Source organism: Oncorhynchus clarkii, chromosome 6, assembly GCF_045791955.1.
Source record: "Oncorhynchus clarkii lewisi isolate Uvic-CL-2024 chromosome 6, UVic_Ocla_1.0, whole genome shotgun sequence".
Taxonomy (NCBI): Eukaryota; Metazoa; Chordata; class Actinopteri; order Salmoniformes; family Salmonidae; genus Oncorhynchus; species Oncorhynchus clarkii.
The window spans coordinates 8,118,149-8,133,320 of NC_092152.1; the positions used below are offsets into that span (position 1 = coordinate 8,118,149).

At 46.5% G+C, this 15,172-nt stretch overlaps 1 protein-coding gene across 1 annotated transcript in view; it reads left to right on the plus strand.

Annotated features, from left to right (window-relative positions):
- LOC139411852 (protein unc-13 homolog B-like) overlaps window positions 1–15,172 on the plus strand; it is a 78,833-nt gene that overhangs the window by 58,290 nt on the left and 5,371 nt on the right. Inside the window, exons 22-25 of the mRNA XM_071158594.1 lie at window positions 59–136; window positions 11,926–12,014; window positions 12,611–12,748; window positions 13,053–13,176. Coding sequence (XP_071014695.1) covers window positions 59–136; window positions 11,926–12,014; window positions 12,611–12,748; window positions 13,053–13,176 — 429 coding nt within the window. The remainder of the gene's footprint in view (window positions 1–58; window positions 137–11,925; window positions 12,015–12,610; window positions 12,749–13,052; window positions 13,177–15,172) is intronic.

Below are 15,172 nucleotides of genomic sequence, written 5' to 3' on the forward strand. Positions count from 1 at the left end.
CACACTTTGTTTTTGCTCTCTCTCTCTCTCTCTCTCTCTCTCTCTCTCTCTCTCTCAGCCCTGTGTGTTGATGAATAACATACAACAGATGCGGGTCTTGTTGGAGAGGATGTTTGAGTGCATGGGGGCTAAACAGGTGAGAATCAATACTTTGAGACATACATTTCACATCACATATTGTGCTGGGGTGGGTAACTCAACTGTGTGTGTGTGTGTGTGTGTGTGTGTGTGTGTGTGTGTGTGTGTGTGTGTGTGTGTGTGTGTGTGTGTGTGTGTGTGTGTGTGTGTGTGTGTGTGTGTGTGTACAAACGTGGATCAGTGCATATTGAACCCTATAAAGCCTAACGACCAAGTGTGTGTCTCTCCAGGTCGATACAGAGGAGTGTATGGTAGGTCATAGGTTATATCTAACCTGGGTCCAAGGTGTCTAGAACCTGTCTCTCCTCCTCCTCTGGGTAAATCTTAGACTGTCCCTGGGTGTCTCTCCTCCTCCTCTGGGTAAATCTTAGACTGTCCCTGGTTGTCTCTCCTCCTCTGGGTATATCTTTCAGACTGTCCCTGGGTGTCTCTCCTCCTCTGGCTAAATCTTAGACTATCCCTGGGTGTCTCTCCTCCCCCTCTGGTGATATCTGCAGACCTCTCCATCCCTACATAGCTCCTTGTTGGTCTGTAGACCTCTCCATCCTTACATAGCTTCTTTTTAGTCTGTAGACTCTCCATCCCTATATAGGTCCTTGTTGGTCTGTAGACTCTCCATCCCTATGTAGCTCCTTGTTGGTCTGTAGACCTCTTTGTCCCTATATAGCTTATTTTTAGTCTGTAGACTCTCCATCCCTATATAGCTTCTTGTTGGTCTGTAAACCTCTCCATCCCTATATAGCTTCTTGTTGGTCTGTAGACCTCTCCATCCCTATATAGCTTCTTGTTGGTCTGTAGACCTCTCCATCCCTATATAGCTTCTTGTTGGTGTGTAGACCTCTCCATCCCTATATAGCTTCTTGTTGGTCTGTAGACCTCTCCATCCCTATATATCTTGTTGTTGGTCTGTAGACCTCTCCATCCCTATATATCTTGTTGTTGGTCTGTAGACCTCTCCATCCCTATATAGCTTCTTGTTGGTCTGTTGACCTCTCCATCCCTATATAGCTTCTTGTTGGTCTGTTGACCTCTCCATCCCTATATAGCTTCTTGTTGGTCTGTAGACCTCTCCATCCCTATATTGCTCCTTGTGTGATTGTTTTACAATCCTACTTTGATATCAGTGGTGGTCTCGTCCCTGACTCCCATGATGCTCCATTCTATGGATTTAAACAGGACTTATTCATGAACGGCTTTATAATATTATTTAGTTTAATATGATGATATCTCCATTTTTCTCCTAAGCGTGAGGATGAGGAGGAGCCTGAGGAGTTCGATGAGGGGGTTAGGTATGTCCAACTACCATAGAGGATTAAGATGCTGTTATAATATGCCATAGTATCTTGTGGGTTTTCTGTCACTGTAATACTCTAGGTTGTTGACTATACTGTAAGTTCATTATGAATAGGAGTTTCTCTGGGCTGTCTGTAGTCAGTAAAAAGGGCACTGAATTTCTGTCAGACAGTAGTTTGGTTTCAGCTCACATGATGTGTGTGTGATTTTGAGCGTAGTAATTTTCGTCGGTGCCCGACGTTCCATTAATTCTCGGGTTTACCGAGAATGGTGCAACAAACATTAAAGCATCCAGTCAGTAGCAGTTCTGTGGGCGAAAACAGTTTATTTATGAGAGAGGTTAAAGTAGAATGGAAAGAATCGTACAAGCTAACAGGCGAGCCACAAACAGACAAATAATGACTCGGTGCAGAACGGCATCTCGGGAACGCACAAATCGATGATATTTGTGACGGATGGGCTATTACTGCAGACGACCACACCGGGTTCCACTCCTATCGGTTAACACCAAGAAGAAGCGTTCAGGTGGGCACGCAATCATCACACTGGACAACGAGGAGTGGAAAAATATTTAAAATATAAGTATAAATATATATAAATATAAATATGAAATATTCCCTGGAACATGACAGCGAGTTCAGTTGACTGAGTGGCCTGGTCAGTCCCCAGACCTGGTCAGTCCCCAGACCTGGTCAGTCCCAGACCTGGTCAGTCCAAGACCTGGTCAGTCCCCAGACCTGGTCAGTCCCAGACCTGGTCAGTCCAAGACCTGGTCAGTCCAAGACCTGGTCAGTCCCCAGACCTGGTCAGTCCCCAGACCTGGTCAGTCCCCAGACCTGGTCAGTCCCCAGACCTGGTCAGTCCCCAGACCTCAACCCAATAGAGGATCTTTGTGACGAGATGGAACGGGCTGTTCGCAGCATGAAATGTACCGCTGTTCAATCTGCAGCAACTGCGTGAGCATGGACCAACAATTTGTGTTTTTATTTATTTTATTTCACCTTTATTTAACCAGGTACAGAAGGCCAGTTGAGAACACCTTTATTTAACCAGGTAGGCTAGTTGAGAACACCTTTATTTAACCAGGTACAGGAGGCCAGTTGAGAACACCTTTATTTAACCAGGTAGGCAAGTTGAGAACAAGTTCTCATTTACAACTGTGACCTGGCCAAGGTAAAGCAAAGCAGTGCGACAAAAACAACACAGATTTACACATGGAATAAACAAATGTACAGTCAATAACACAATAGAAAAATCGGTATGCAGTGTGTGCAAATGAAGAAAGGAGGTAAGGCAATAAGTAGGCCAATAGTGGTGAAGTAATTACTATTTAGCAAATTTACACTGGAGTGATATATGTGCAGATGAGGATGTGCAAGTATAAATATGTGTGTGCAAAAGAGCAGAAAAACAAAAACAAATTTGGGGATGAGGTAGTTGGTGGATGGGCTATTTACAGATGGGCTGTGTACAGCTGCAGCGATCGGTAAGCTGCTCTGACAGCTGACGCTTAGGGTTAGTGAGGGAGATATAAGTCTCCAGCTTCAGTGATTTTTGCAGTTCGTTCCAGTCATTGGCAGCAGAGAACTGGAAGGAAAGGCAGCCAAAGGAGGTGTTGGCTTTGGTGGATGACCAGTGAAATATACCTGCTGGAGCGCGTGCTACAGGTCGGTGTTTCTATGGTGACCAGTGAGCTGAGATAAAGTGGAGCTATACCTAGCAAAGATCTATAGATGACCTGGAGCCAGTGGGTTTGACGACGAATACGTAGCGAGGGTCAGCCAACAAGAGCATACAGGTCACAGTGTGGGTAGTATATGGGGCTTTGGTGACAAAACGGATGGCACTGTGATAGACTGCATCCAGTTTGCTTAGTAGAGTGCTGGAGGCTATTTTGGAAATGACATCACTAAAGTCAAGGATCAGTAGGATAGTCAGTTTTACAAGGGTAAGTTTGGCAGCATGAGTGAAGGAGGCTTTGTTGTGAAATAGGAAGCCGATTCAAGATTTTACTTTGGATTGGAGATGTTTGATGTGAGTCTGGAAGGAGAGTTTACAGTCTAGCCAGACACCTAGGTATTTGTAGTTGTCCACATATGCTAAGTCAGAACCGTCCAGAGTAGTGATGATAGTCGGGAGAAATTAGTCATTAGAGAAACCAAGGCTGTTGAGTCTGCCGATAAGAATACAGTGATTGACGGAGTCGAAAGCCTTGGTCAGGTCGATGAAGACGACGGTACAGTACTGTCTTTTATTGATTATGATATCGGTTATGATATCGTTTAGGACCTTGAGCGTGGCTGAGGTGCACCCGTGACCAGCTCGGAAACCAGATTGCATAGCAGAGAAGGTACGGTGGGATTCGAAATGGTCGGTGATCTGTTTGTTCACTTGGCTTTCGAAGACCTTAGAAAGACAGGGTAGGATGGATATAGGTCTGTAGCAGTTTGGGTCTAGAGTGTCTCCCTCTTTGAACAGGGGGATGACTTCGGCCGCTTACCAATCTTTAGGAATCTCAGACGATACGATAGAGGGGTTGAACAGACTAGTAATAGGGGTTGCAACAATGGCGGCAGATAATTTTAGGAAGAGAGGGTCTAGATTGTCTAGCCCGGCTGATTTGTAGGGATCTTGATTTTGCAACTCTTTCAGAACATCAGCTGTCTAGATTTGGGTGAAGGAGAAGCGGGGGGGGGGGGGGGGGCTTGGGACAGTTGCTGCGGAGGTTGCAGAGCTGTTGGCCGGGGTTGGGGTAGCCAGGTGGAAAGCATGGCCAGACGTAGAGAAATGCTTATTGAAATTATCGTGGATTTATCAGTGGTGACAGTGTTTCCTAGTCTCAGGGCAGTGAGCAGCTGTTAGGAGGGTACTCGTATTCTCCATGGACTTCACCATGTCCCAAAACCTTTTGGAATTAGTGCTGCAGGATGCAAATTTCTGTTTGAAAAAGCTAGCCTTTGCTTTCCTAACTGACTGTGTGTATTGGAAGGTTTCTGACACATTGTGTAATCCATGCCCCGAAGAATTCAGTCTGTTCTTGGGTCTGACCCGGTACTAAATGGGTGTACCTAATAAACTGTCCACTGAGTATATATGTATATAATGTGAGCAACCTGCTATATAACCATACATGTCATGGGGGTGGTTTTAATCTCTTCATTTTGCCCTCTCTTTTATTCTCTCCATCCCGTCCTCAGTCTGCTGGTTCAGAAGTGAGGGGGGTTCTGGGTAAAGATGTGTCACGTTCTGACCTTTATTTCCTTTGTTTTGTCGTTATTTAGTATGGTCAGGGCGTGAGTTGGGGTGGGCAGTCTATGTTTGTTTTTCTATGATTTGGGTATTTCTATGTTTCGGCCTAGTATGGTTCTCAATCAGAGGCAGGTGTCATTAGTTGTCTCTGATTGAGAATCATACTTAGGTAGCCTGGGTTTCACTGTGTGTTTGTGGGTGATTGTTCCTGTCTCTGTGTTTGCACCAGATAGGGCTGTTTCGGTTTTTCACATTTCTTGTTTTGTTAGTCTATTCATGTTAGTTCCTTTATTAAAGAACCATGAATAATCACCACGCTGCGTTTTGGTCCGCCTCTCCTTCAACTCAAGAAAACCGTTACAAGATGGCTATGTGTATACCTGTTCCTTTAAAATCCTTCTGCATTTATGTAACCACCCAAACTCCAGCCCTCCCCCCTATATACACACACACACACACACGCACACACACGCACACACACACACACACACACACACACACACACACACACACACACACACACACACACACACACACACACACAAACTTCTGTCTCCCCTACAGTTAGTGCCGTTAGTGGCAGCAATCAAATGTCCTTATCTAACTGCTCTCGCAGAGCTCACAGAGTTCCAAAAAGCCACTTTAGACATTTACAACAGCTCCTCAGTGTAATGTCTTCCCTCCTTCCTCTACAGTCAGATGTTAATAGACTAGCGACTAGCAGGGAGCCTGCAGATAATTGAATGTGAGCGCGTGTCAAAATGTTGGATCTGTCTTTCCACAGAGGGGAGGGCTGGTGGAATGGGTTAATCTTATCTCCACGCTGGGTGATGACTAACATCTGAAGACATTAGACTTTTTTCAGATCAGAGAAAATGAAAAGGAAGAGTGTCGATAAATAGTAGATATTAGCATTGGAGATAACGGTGAGGGATAGCTGGATGCTAGTTGGATATTAGTAGATGTTAGCAGAAGTATACAGAATGGTGTCGTCTGCATAGAGGTGGATCTTGCCCGCAGCAAGAGCAACATCATTGATATATACATAGAAAATAGTCGGCCCGAGAATTGAACCCTGTGGTACCCCCATAGAGACTGCCAGAGGACCGGACAACTGAACTCTGTCTGCAAAGTAGTTGGTGAACAGGGCAAGGCAGTCATTAGAAAAACTGAGGCTACTGAGTCTGCCGATAAGAATATGCACAGCCCTTACCTCTAGGGAGCGAGGAAGTGAATGCGTGTACTCGACTAAATACAGAAATCCATCCCAAATGGCACCCTATTCCCTAAATAGTGCACTACTTTTGACCAGGGCCCTATGTGCCTATGCACTACCTAGGGGATAGGGTCCCATTTAGGAGGTTTCCAGGAAGATTATAATTAGCTCGAGTGCCATAGGCTACTGCTGTTCTATAACTGCTGAGTGATTGCCCAGTGACTCATTCAAGAAACGGTTCAGTTCTGGCTCGCTGAATTGTTCTCATTTGAGCCGTGACAGAAAGAGACAGACGTTATTTAATCCCTAAATCAGCTTGTTTTATCAGTTAATCAAGACATGAGACACATGTATCTGCTAATAAGATTGAGAATCCCTCTGATTGGTGGGTTTATTAAAACCTACCTAGGGCTGTTACGTTGACCGTATTACCGCCACAGCCCTAATCTCACCTATATATTACATATAATGAGTCTGTTACATATTGATCCTTACCTGGTATATGTTTGGTAGGTCTAGGTACATGTATGTCTATGGTGGCCTGATATGGTTCCCAATCAGAGGCAGCTGTTTATTGTTGTCTCTGATTGGGGATATTTAGGTTGCCATTTTCCCTTTTGTGTTTGTGGGTTCTTGTCTATGTGTAGTTGCCTGTTAGCACTCATGTGTATAGCTTCACGTTTCGTTTGGTTGTTTGTTATTTTGTTAGTTTGTTTCAGTGTTCATTCGTTTAATAAATTAAGAATGTACGCATACAACGCTGCGCCTTGGTCTCCATTCTACACCCCCCCTATACAATACAGTATTCTACCCCCCAATACAATACAGTATTCTGCCCCCCTATACAATACAGTATTCTACACCCCAATACAATACAGTATTCTACCCCCCAATACAAAATAGTATTCTACCCCCCAATACAATACAGTATTCCACACCCCCCAATACAATACAGTATTCTACACCCCCCCAATACAATACAGTATTCTACACCCCCCCAATACAATACAGTATTCTACCCCCCAATAGAATACAGTATTCTACCCCCCTATACAATACAATATTCTACACCCCCCAGTACAATACAGTATTCTACCCCCCAATAGAATACAGTATTCTACCCCCCAATACAATACAGTATTCTACCCCCCAATACAATACAGTATTCTACCCCCCAATACAATACAGTATTCTACTCCCCAATACAATACAGTATTATACACTTCCCCATCACAATACAATATTCTACCCCCCAAAACAATACAGTATCTCCCCCAATACAATACCCCACTCCCCCCAATACCATACTGTACCCCCCCCCCCCCCCCCCCCCCCCCCCATAAAATAAGCTGTGGTAGAGACCAGTGGTGTAAAGTACTTAAGTAGTACTTTCAAGTATTTCTACTTAAGTAGTTTTTTGGGGTATCTGTACTTTACTATTCATATTTTAACAACTTTTACTTTTACTTCACTACATTCCTAAAGAAAATAATGTACTTTTTACTCCATACATTTCCCCTGACTAAGTTCTCGTTACAGTTTGAATGCTGAGCAGGACAGAAAATGGTCCAATTCACACACTTATCAAGAGAACATTCCGGGTCATCCCTACTACCTGATCTGGCGGACTCACTAAAGACGTGCTTCATTTGTAAATTATGTCTGAGTGTTGGAGTGTACCCCTGGCTATCTGTAAGTGATGTCTGAGTGTTGGAGTGTACCCCTGGCTATCTGTAAGTGATGTCTGAGTGTTGGAGTGTACCCCTGGCTATCTGTAAGTGATGTCTGAGTGTTGGAGTGTACCCCTGGCTATCTGTAAGTGATGTCTGAGTGTTGGAGTGTACCCCTGGCTATCTGTAAGTGATGTCTGAGTGTTGGAGAGTACCCCTGGCTATCTGTAAGTGATGTCTGAGTGTTGGAGTGTACCCCTGGCTATCTGTAAATTATGTCTGAGTGTTGGAGTGTACCCCTGGCTATCTGTAAGTGATGTCTGAGTGTTGGAGTGTACCCCTGGCTATCTGTAAGTGATGTCTGAGTGTTGGAGTGTACCCCTGGCTATCTGTAAGTGATGTCTGAGTGTTGGAGTGTACCCCTGGCTATCTGTAAATTATGTCTGAGTGTTGGAGTGTACCCCTGGCTATCTGTAAGTGATGTCTGAGTGTTGGAGTGTACCCCTGGCTATCTGTAAGTGATGTCTGAGTGTTGGAGTGTACCCCTGGCTATCTGTAAGTGATGTCTGAGTGTTGGAGTGTACCCCTGGCTATCTGTAAATTATGTCTGAGTGTTGGAGTGTACCCCTGGCTATCTGTAAGTGATGTCTGAGTGTTGGAGTGTACCCCTGGCTATCTGTAAGTGATGTCTGAGTGTTGGAGTGTACCCCTGGCTATCTGTAAGTGATGTCTGAGTGTTGGAGAGTACCCCTGGCTATCTGTAAGTGATGTCTGAGTGTTGGAGTGTACCCCTGGCTATCTGTAAATTATGTCTGAGTGTTGGAGTGTACCCCTGGCTATCTGTAAGTGATGTCTGAGTGTTGGAGTGTACCCCTGGCTATCTGTAAGTGATGTCTGAGTGTTGGAGTGTACCCCTGGCTATCTGTAAGTGATGTCTGAGTGTTGGAGTGTACCCCTGGCTATCTGTAAATTATGTCTGAGTGTTGGAGTGTACCCCTGGCTATCTGTAAGTGATGTCTGAGTGTTGGAGTGTACCCCTGGCTATCTGTAAGTGATGTCTGAGTGTTGGAGTGTACCCCTGGCTATCTGTAAGTGATGTCTGAGTGTTGGAGTGTACCCCTGGCTATCTGTAAATTATGTCTGAGTGTTGGAGTGTACCCCTGGCTATCTGTAAGTGATGTCTGAGTGTTGGAGTGTACCCCTGGCTATCTGTAAGTGATGTCTGAGTGTTGGAGTGTACCCCTGGCTATCTGTAAGTGATGTCTGAGTGTTGGAGTGTACCCCTGGCTATCTGTAAGTGATGTCTGAGTGTTGGAGTGTACCCCTGGCTATCTGTAAGTGATGTCTGAGTGTTGGAGTGTACCCCTGGCTATCTGTAACTGATGTCTGAGTGTTGGAGTGTACCCCTGGCTATCTGTAAGTGATGTCTGAGTGTTGGAGTGTACCCCTGGCTATCTGTAAATGATGTCTGAGTGTTGGAGTGTACCCCTGGCTATCTGGAAGTGATGTCTGAGTGTTGGAGTGTACCCCTGGCTATCTGGAAGTGATGTCTGAGTGTTGGAGTGTACCCCTGGCTATCTGTAAGTGATGTCTGAGTGTTGGAGTGTACCCCTGGCTATCTGTAAGTGATGTCTGAGTGTTGGAGTGTACCCCTGGCTATCTGTAAGTGATGTCTGAGTGTTGGAGTGTACCCCTGGCTATCTGTAAATTATGTCTGAGTGTTGGAGTGTACCCCTGGCTATCTGTAAGTGATGTCTGAGTGTTGGAGTGTACCCCTGGCTATCTGTAAGTGATGTCTGAGTGTTGGAGTGTACCCCTGGCTATCTGTAAGTGATGTCTGAGTGTTGGAGTGTACCCCTGGCTATCTGTAACTGATGTCTGAGTGTTGGAGTGTACCCCTGGCTATCTGTAAGTGATGTCTGAGTGTTGGAGTGTACCCCTGGCTATCTGTAAATGATGTCTGAGTGTTGGAGTGTACCCCTGGCTATCTGTAAGTGATGTCTGAGTGTTGGAGTGTACCCCTGGCTATCTGGAAGTGATGTCTGAGTGTTGGAGTGTACCCCTGGCTATCTGGAAGTGATGTCTGAGTGTTGGAGTGTACCCCTGGCTATCTGTAAGTGATGTCTGAGTGTTGGAGTGTACCCCTGGCTATCTGTAAGTGATGTCTGAGTGTTGGAGTGTACCCCTGGCTATCTGTAAGTGATGTCTGAGTGTTGGAGTGTACCCCTGGCTATCTGTAAGTGATGTCTGAGTGTTGGAGTGTACCCCTGGCTATCTGTAAGTGATGTCTGAGTGTTGGAGTGTACCCCTGGCTATCTGTAAGTGATGTCTGAGTGTTGGAGTGTACCCCTGGCTATCTGGAAGTGATGTCTGAGTGTTGGAGTGTACCCCTGGCTATCTGTAAGTGATGTCTGAGTGTTGGAGTGTACCCCTGGCTATCTGTAAGTGATGTCTGAGTGTTGGAGTGTACCCCTGGCTATCTGTAAGTGATGTCTGAGTGTTGGAGTGTACCCCTGGCTATCTGTAAGTGATGTCTGAGTGTTGGAGTGTACCCCTGGCTATCTGTAAATTAAAAAAAATAAGAAAATGGCGCCGTCTGGTTTTCTTAACATAAAGAATTTAAAGAAATATAACTTTACTTTTACTTTTGATACTTAAGTGTATTTTAGCAATTACATTTACTTTTGTCATTAGTTTACAACATTTTAAAACCAATTACTTTTAGACTTTTACTCAAGTAGTATTTTACTGGGTGACTGTCACTTTTACTTGAGTCATTTTCTATTAAGGTATCTTTACTTTTACTCAGGTATGACTATTGGGTACTTTTTTCCACCACTGTTAGAGACCAGGTCAGACAGGTTGTTTAACAGCTTTGTTGTGCAGAAACACACCTACAGTGAGGAGAAGTATTTGATACACTGCCGATTTTGCAGGTTTTCCTACTTACAAAGCATGTAGAGGTCTGTAATATTTACCATAGGTACACTTCAACTGTGAGAGACGGAATCTAAAAAACAAAATCCAGAAAATCACCTTGTATTATTTTTAAGTAATTAATTTGCACCTTGGGTATGAACCACAAGCCTTTTCAATTGGACCTTTTGGATTAGAATGTTTTCTCTGCCTTTCCTGTGATTCTAACTGCTGCCATGACAACCACAGAGGGAAAAACCTGGAATGTCTAGAGTGAAGTTGGCTAGTTAAGATCCCTTCTCTTACAGTACTCTCTAATAACAGGTCACCCACTGGTATGTGCTGTGTACTACTCTACATTCTGTTAGCAGCAGGGTCTTTCCACTCTCTATTTAGACAGATCAGAAATGACAAGAGGTAGAGAGGGGGAGAATGTCTGAAGGGTCCACTCTGGGATTGAACCCTGGTCTCCAGTGTTGAGTCACATGAATATCTTGAGAGCAGCCACTGCTCTTTCCCCGGGGGGCAGGGTCCATTCTAAACCGGGTCAATTGGAGGGCTGGACCAGTGAATGGATGAGGTTTGAGGTCAGTTGAAATGAAAGGCAGTCGATTCAGGAAGTACCCTGAAAATACAATTCAATAATAGAAAAAAATAAGGCATTTATTTTCATTGACTGAAAATGGAGAAGCTATTTCAAAAGTGTTCGAATTGAGCCCAACCCTAAAAATGAATGCGAAGCCAGGAGTTATTGTGATCAGTAGGTCTGAGGATGTTTTCCAGCCTACGAAGCTCCATCAGTGTGCTGTACCAGCTTACATTAGAGTAAAGTGGAGAGCTGATGAACGACTACACTCAGGATCAAGACTAATACAGGACACAAGGGGCATCCTGCTGTAAGAAGGAAATAAACAGTTGAAGTGTGCAGAGGGGTATCATTTAGAGTTGCGTCGAGTCATCTAAGTGGGAAGGATATTTTTGTGGAATTGTATGGTGTCACTGATAGAATAGGTCACCGCTAATGAAAGTCATTTACAATGGCAGGTAAGTGGAGCGTTTACATATTATCGGCTGAGTCACTGCACAGGTACAAGATGTGAGTCGAGCCCTAACTACACAGGAAATACATGACTAACCTGTCATTATGTATGTCTCTTACTCTCTCTCTCTCTCTCTCTCTCTCTCTCTCTCTCTCTCTCTCTATCTCTCTGTATCTCTCTCTCTCTCTCTCTCTCTCTCTCTCTCTGTATCTCTCTCTCTCTCTGTCTCTTTCTCTCTCTCATACTGTCTCCGAATCTGTCTCTCTCTGTCTCTCTCTGTCTCTCTCTCTGTCTCTCTCTTTCTGTCTCTCTCTCCCTCTGTCTCTCCTCTCTCTTTCTACCATCTTTTTCTCTTTCTCTCTCTTTCCCTCTTTCTCCCCTCTCTATGTCGCTCTCTCTCAAGCTGGACTCCGAGACAGCGGACATCTTGAATGACCTGCAGGTCAAACTGACCACTGTCCTGGACAACCTGAGCTCCATGTTTGGCAAGAGGTGAGCAAATCAGAAACACCCACAACCCCCCTTCTGCACTCTCATCCACCCTGTCCAATCAATCCTGTCCCATCCACACAGGTACCTGAGGGTCAGTAGTAGATCCTATCCTAAATGGACCCTTAGAATCTACTCCACATGCCCTTGTGGAGATCTGAGAGAATTCGACAGGTGTCATCGGTTTGGTAATAGATTCACATTGCCCTCTGATAGGTCAGGTGGACTGGGGACACATTGCCCTCTGATAGGTCAGGTGGACTGGGGACACATTGCCCTCTGATAAGTAAGGTGGACTGGGGACACATTGCCCTCTGATAGGTCAGGTGGACTGGGGACACATTGCCCTCTGATAGGTCAGGTGGACTGGGGACACATTGCCCTCTGATAGGTCAGGTGGTAGTTTCACTGTGTTGCTTTTAAAGTGTATCTGTCAAATCCCCTGAATCAGTAGTTCTGACTGGCTGTCAACTGTAACCTCCTGTTGTAGCTTCCAGCCCCGTCTGACTGCCTGCGTGCGTCAGATGGCTGTAGCAGCGTATCTGTAGTAGCGTTGTGGTATTGTAGTTCTGTATCTGACTGAGAGTCCTTCTCTATAGCTTCCAGGCCCGTCTGACTGCCTGCATGCATCAGATGGCTGAGATCGTGTACCAGATCACGGGTCATCCTAACCGCCAGACGGCCGAGGCCGACGCTGACAACATGCTGAGGCCTCTCATGGACTTCCTGGATGTAAAGTGAGTGAGGCTAACACAAATGGTCGGACGCCGTTCTGGTGCGGAGATGGGCTTGTAGTGTACATTCATACAGATGCCATTTTGGGCAGCAAAAAAAATGTGCCGTTTCCTAGGCGATGCTATTTTGGATGGTAGACTTGTGTGTGTGAGAGTTTCACACTGAGACCATGTTGGATCAAGTAGTAGCTTGTGACAGAGCTAGCTTGCACAGAAGGGAGTTGGTTCTGGGCTCTGATATTGTCTGGGGAAAGAGGTTACAGTGGGGCTCAGTGTTTCTGTGTCTCTCTTCTCCCTGTAACCCCAGTCTGAGTCTGTTTGCTGACACCTGTGAGAAGACGGTTCTGAAGAGAATACTGAAGGATCTGTGGAAGATCGTTCTCAGCAGCTTGGAGAAGACCATCATCTTACCTCAGAGCGACAATGGTTTCGTAAGTCTATCTGCCCTCCTCACAAATCTGTATATACCAACATTCTACCAGCACTACCCTCTAGACCCCCTGTCTCCATCAGACAGTTTACCAGCACCACCCTCTAGACCTCCTGTCTCCATCAGACAGTCTACCAGCACCACCCTCTAGACCTCCTGTCTCCATCAGACAGTCTACCAGCACCACCCTCTAGACCTCCATCAGACAGTCTACCACCACCACCCTCTAGACCTCCATCAGACAGTCTACCCGCACCACCCTCTAGACCTCCTGTCTCCACCAGACAGTCTACCAGCACCACCACCCTCTAGACCTCCTGTCTCCATCAGACAGTCTACCAGCACCACCCTCTAGACCTCCATCAGACAGTCTACCAGCACCACCCTCTAGACCTCCTGTCTCCACCAGACAGTCTACCAGCACCACCACCCTCTAGACCTCCTGTCTCCATCAGACAGTCTACCAGCACCACCCTCTAGACCTCCATCAGACAGTCTACCAGCACCACCCTCTAGACCTCCTGTCTCCATCAGACAGTCTACCAGCACCACCTTCTAGACCTCCTGACTCCATCAGACAGTCTACCAGCACCACCCTCTAGACCCCCTGTCTCCATCAGACAGTCTACCAGCACCACCCTCTAGACCTCCTGTCTCCATCAGACAGTCTACCAGCACCACCCTCTAGACCTCCTGTCTCCATCAGACAGTCTACCAGCACCACCCTCTAGACCTCCATCAGACAGTCTACCACCACCACCCTCTAGACCTCCATCAGACAGTCTACCCGCACCACCCTCTAGACCTCCTGTCTCCACCAGACAGTCTACCAGCACCACCACCCTCTAGACCTCCTGTCTCCATCAGACAGTCTACCAGCACCACCCTCTAGACCTCCATCAGACAGTCTACCAGCACCACCCTCTAGACCTCCTGTCTCCACCAGACAGTCTACCAGCACCACCACCCTCTAGACCTCCTGTCTCCATCAGACAGTCTACCAGCACCACCACCCTCTAGACCTCCTGTCTCCATCAGACAGTCTACCAGCACCACCCTCTAGACCCCCTGTCTCCATCAGACAGTCTACCAGCACCACCCTCTAGACCTCCTGTCTCCATCAGACAGTCTACCAGCACCACCCTCTAGACCCCCTGTCTCCATCAGACAATCTACCAGCACCACCCTCTAGACCTCCTGACTCCATCAGACAGTCTACAAGCACCACCCTCTAGACCCCCTGTCTCCATCAGACAGTCTACCAGCACCACCCTCTAGACCCCCTGTCTCCATCAGACAATCTACCAGCACCACCCTCTAGACCTCCTGTCTCCATCAGACAATCTACCAGCACCACCCTCTAGACCTCCTGTCTCCATCAGACAGTCTACCAGCACCACCACCGTCTAGACCTCCTGTCTCCATCAGACAGTCTACCAGCACCACTACCCTCTAGACCTCCTGTCTCCATCAAACAGTCTACCAGCACCACCACCCTCTAGACCTCCTGTCTCCATCAGACAGTCTACCAGCACCACCACCGTCTAGACCTCCTGTCTCCATCAGACAGTCTACTAGCACCACTACCCTCTAGACCTCCATCAGACAGTCTACCAGCACCACCCGCTAGACCTCCTGTCTACATCAGACAGTCTACCAGCGCCAGCCTCTAGACCTCCTGTCTCCATCAGACAGTCTACCAGCACCAGCACCCTCTAGACCTCTTGTCTCCATCAGACAGTCTACCAGCACCACAACCCTCTAGACCTCCATCAGACAGTCTACCAGCACCACCCTCTAGACCTCCTGTCTCCATCAGACAGTCTACCAGCACCATCCTCTACACCCCCTGTCTCCATCAGACAGTCTACCAGCACCACCCTCTATACCTCCTGTCTCCATCAGACAGTCTACCAGCACCACCACCCTCTAGACCTCCTGTCTCCATCAGACAGTCTACCAGCACCACCCTCTAGACCTCCATCAGACAGTCTACT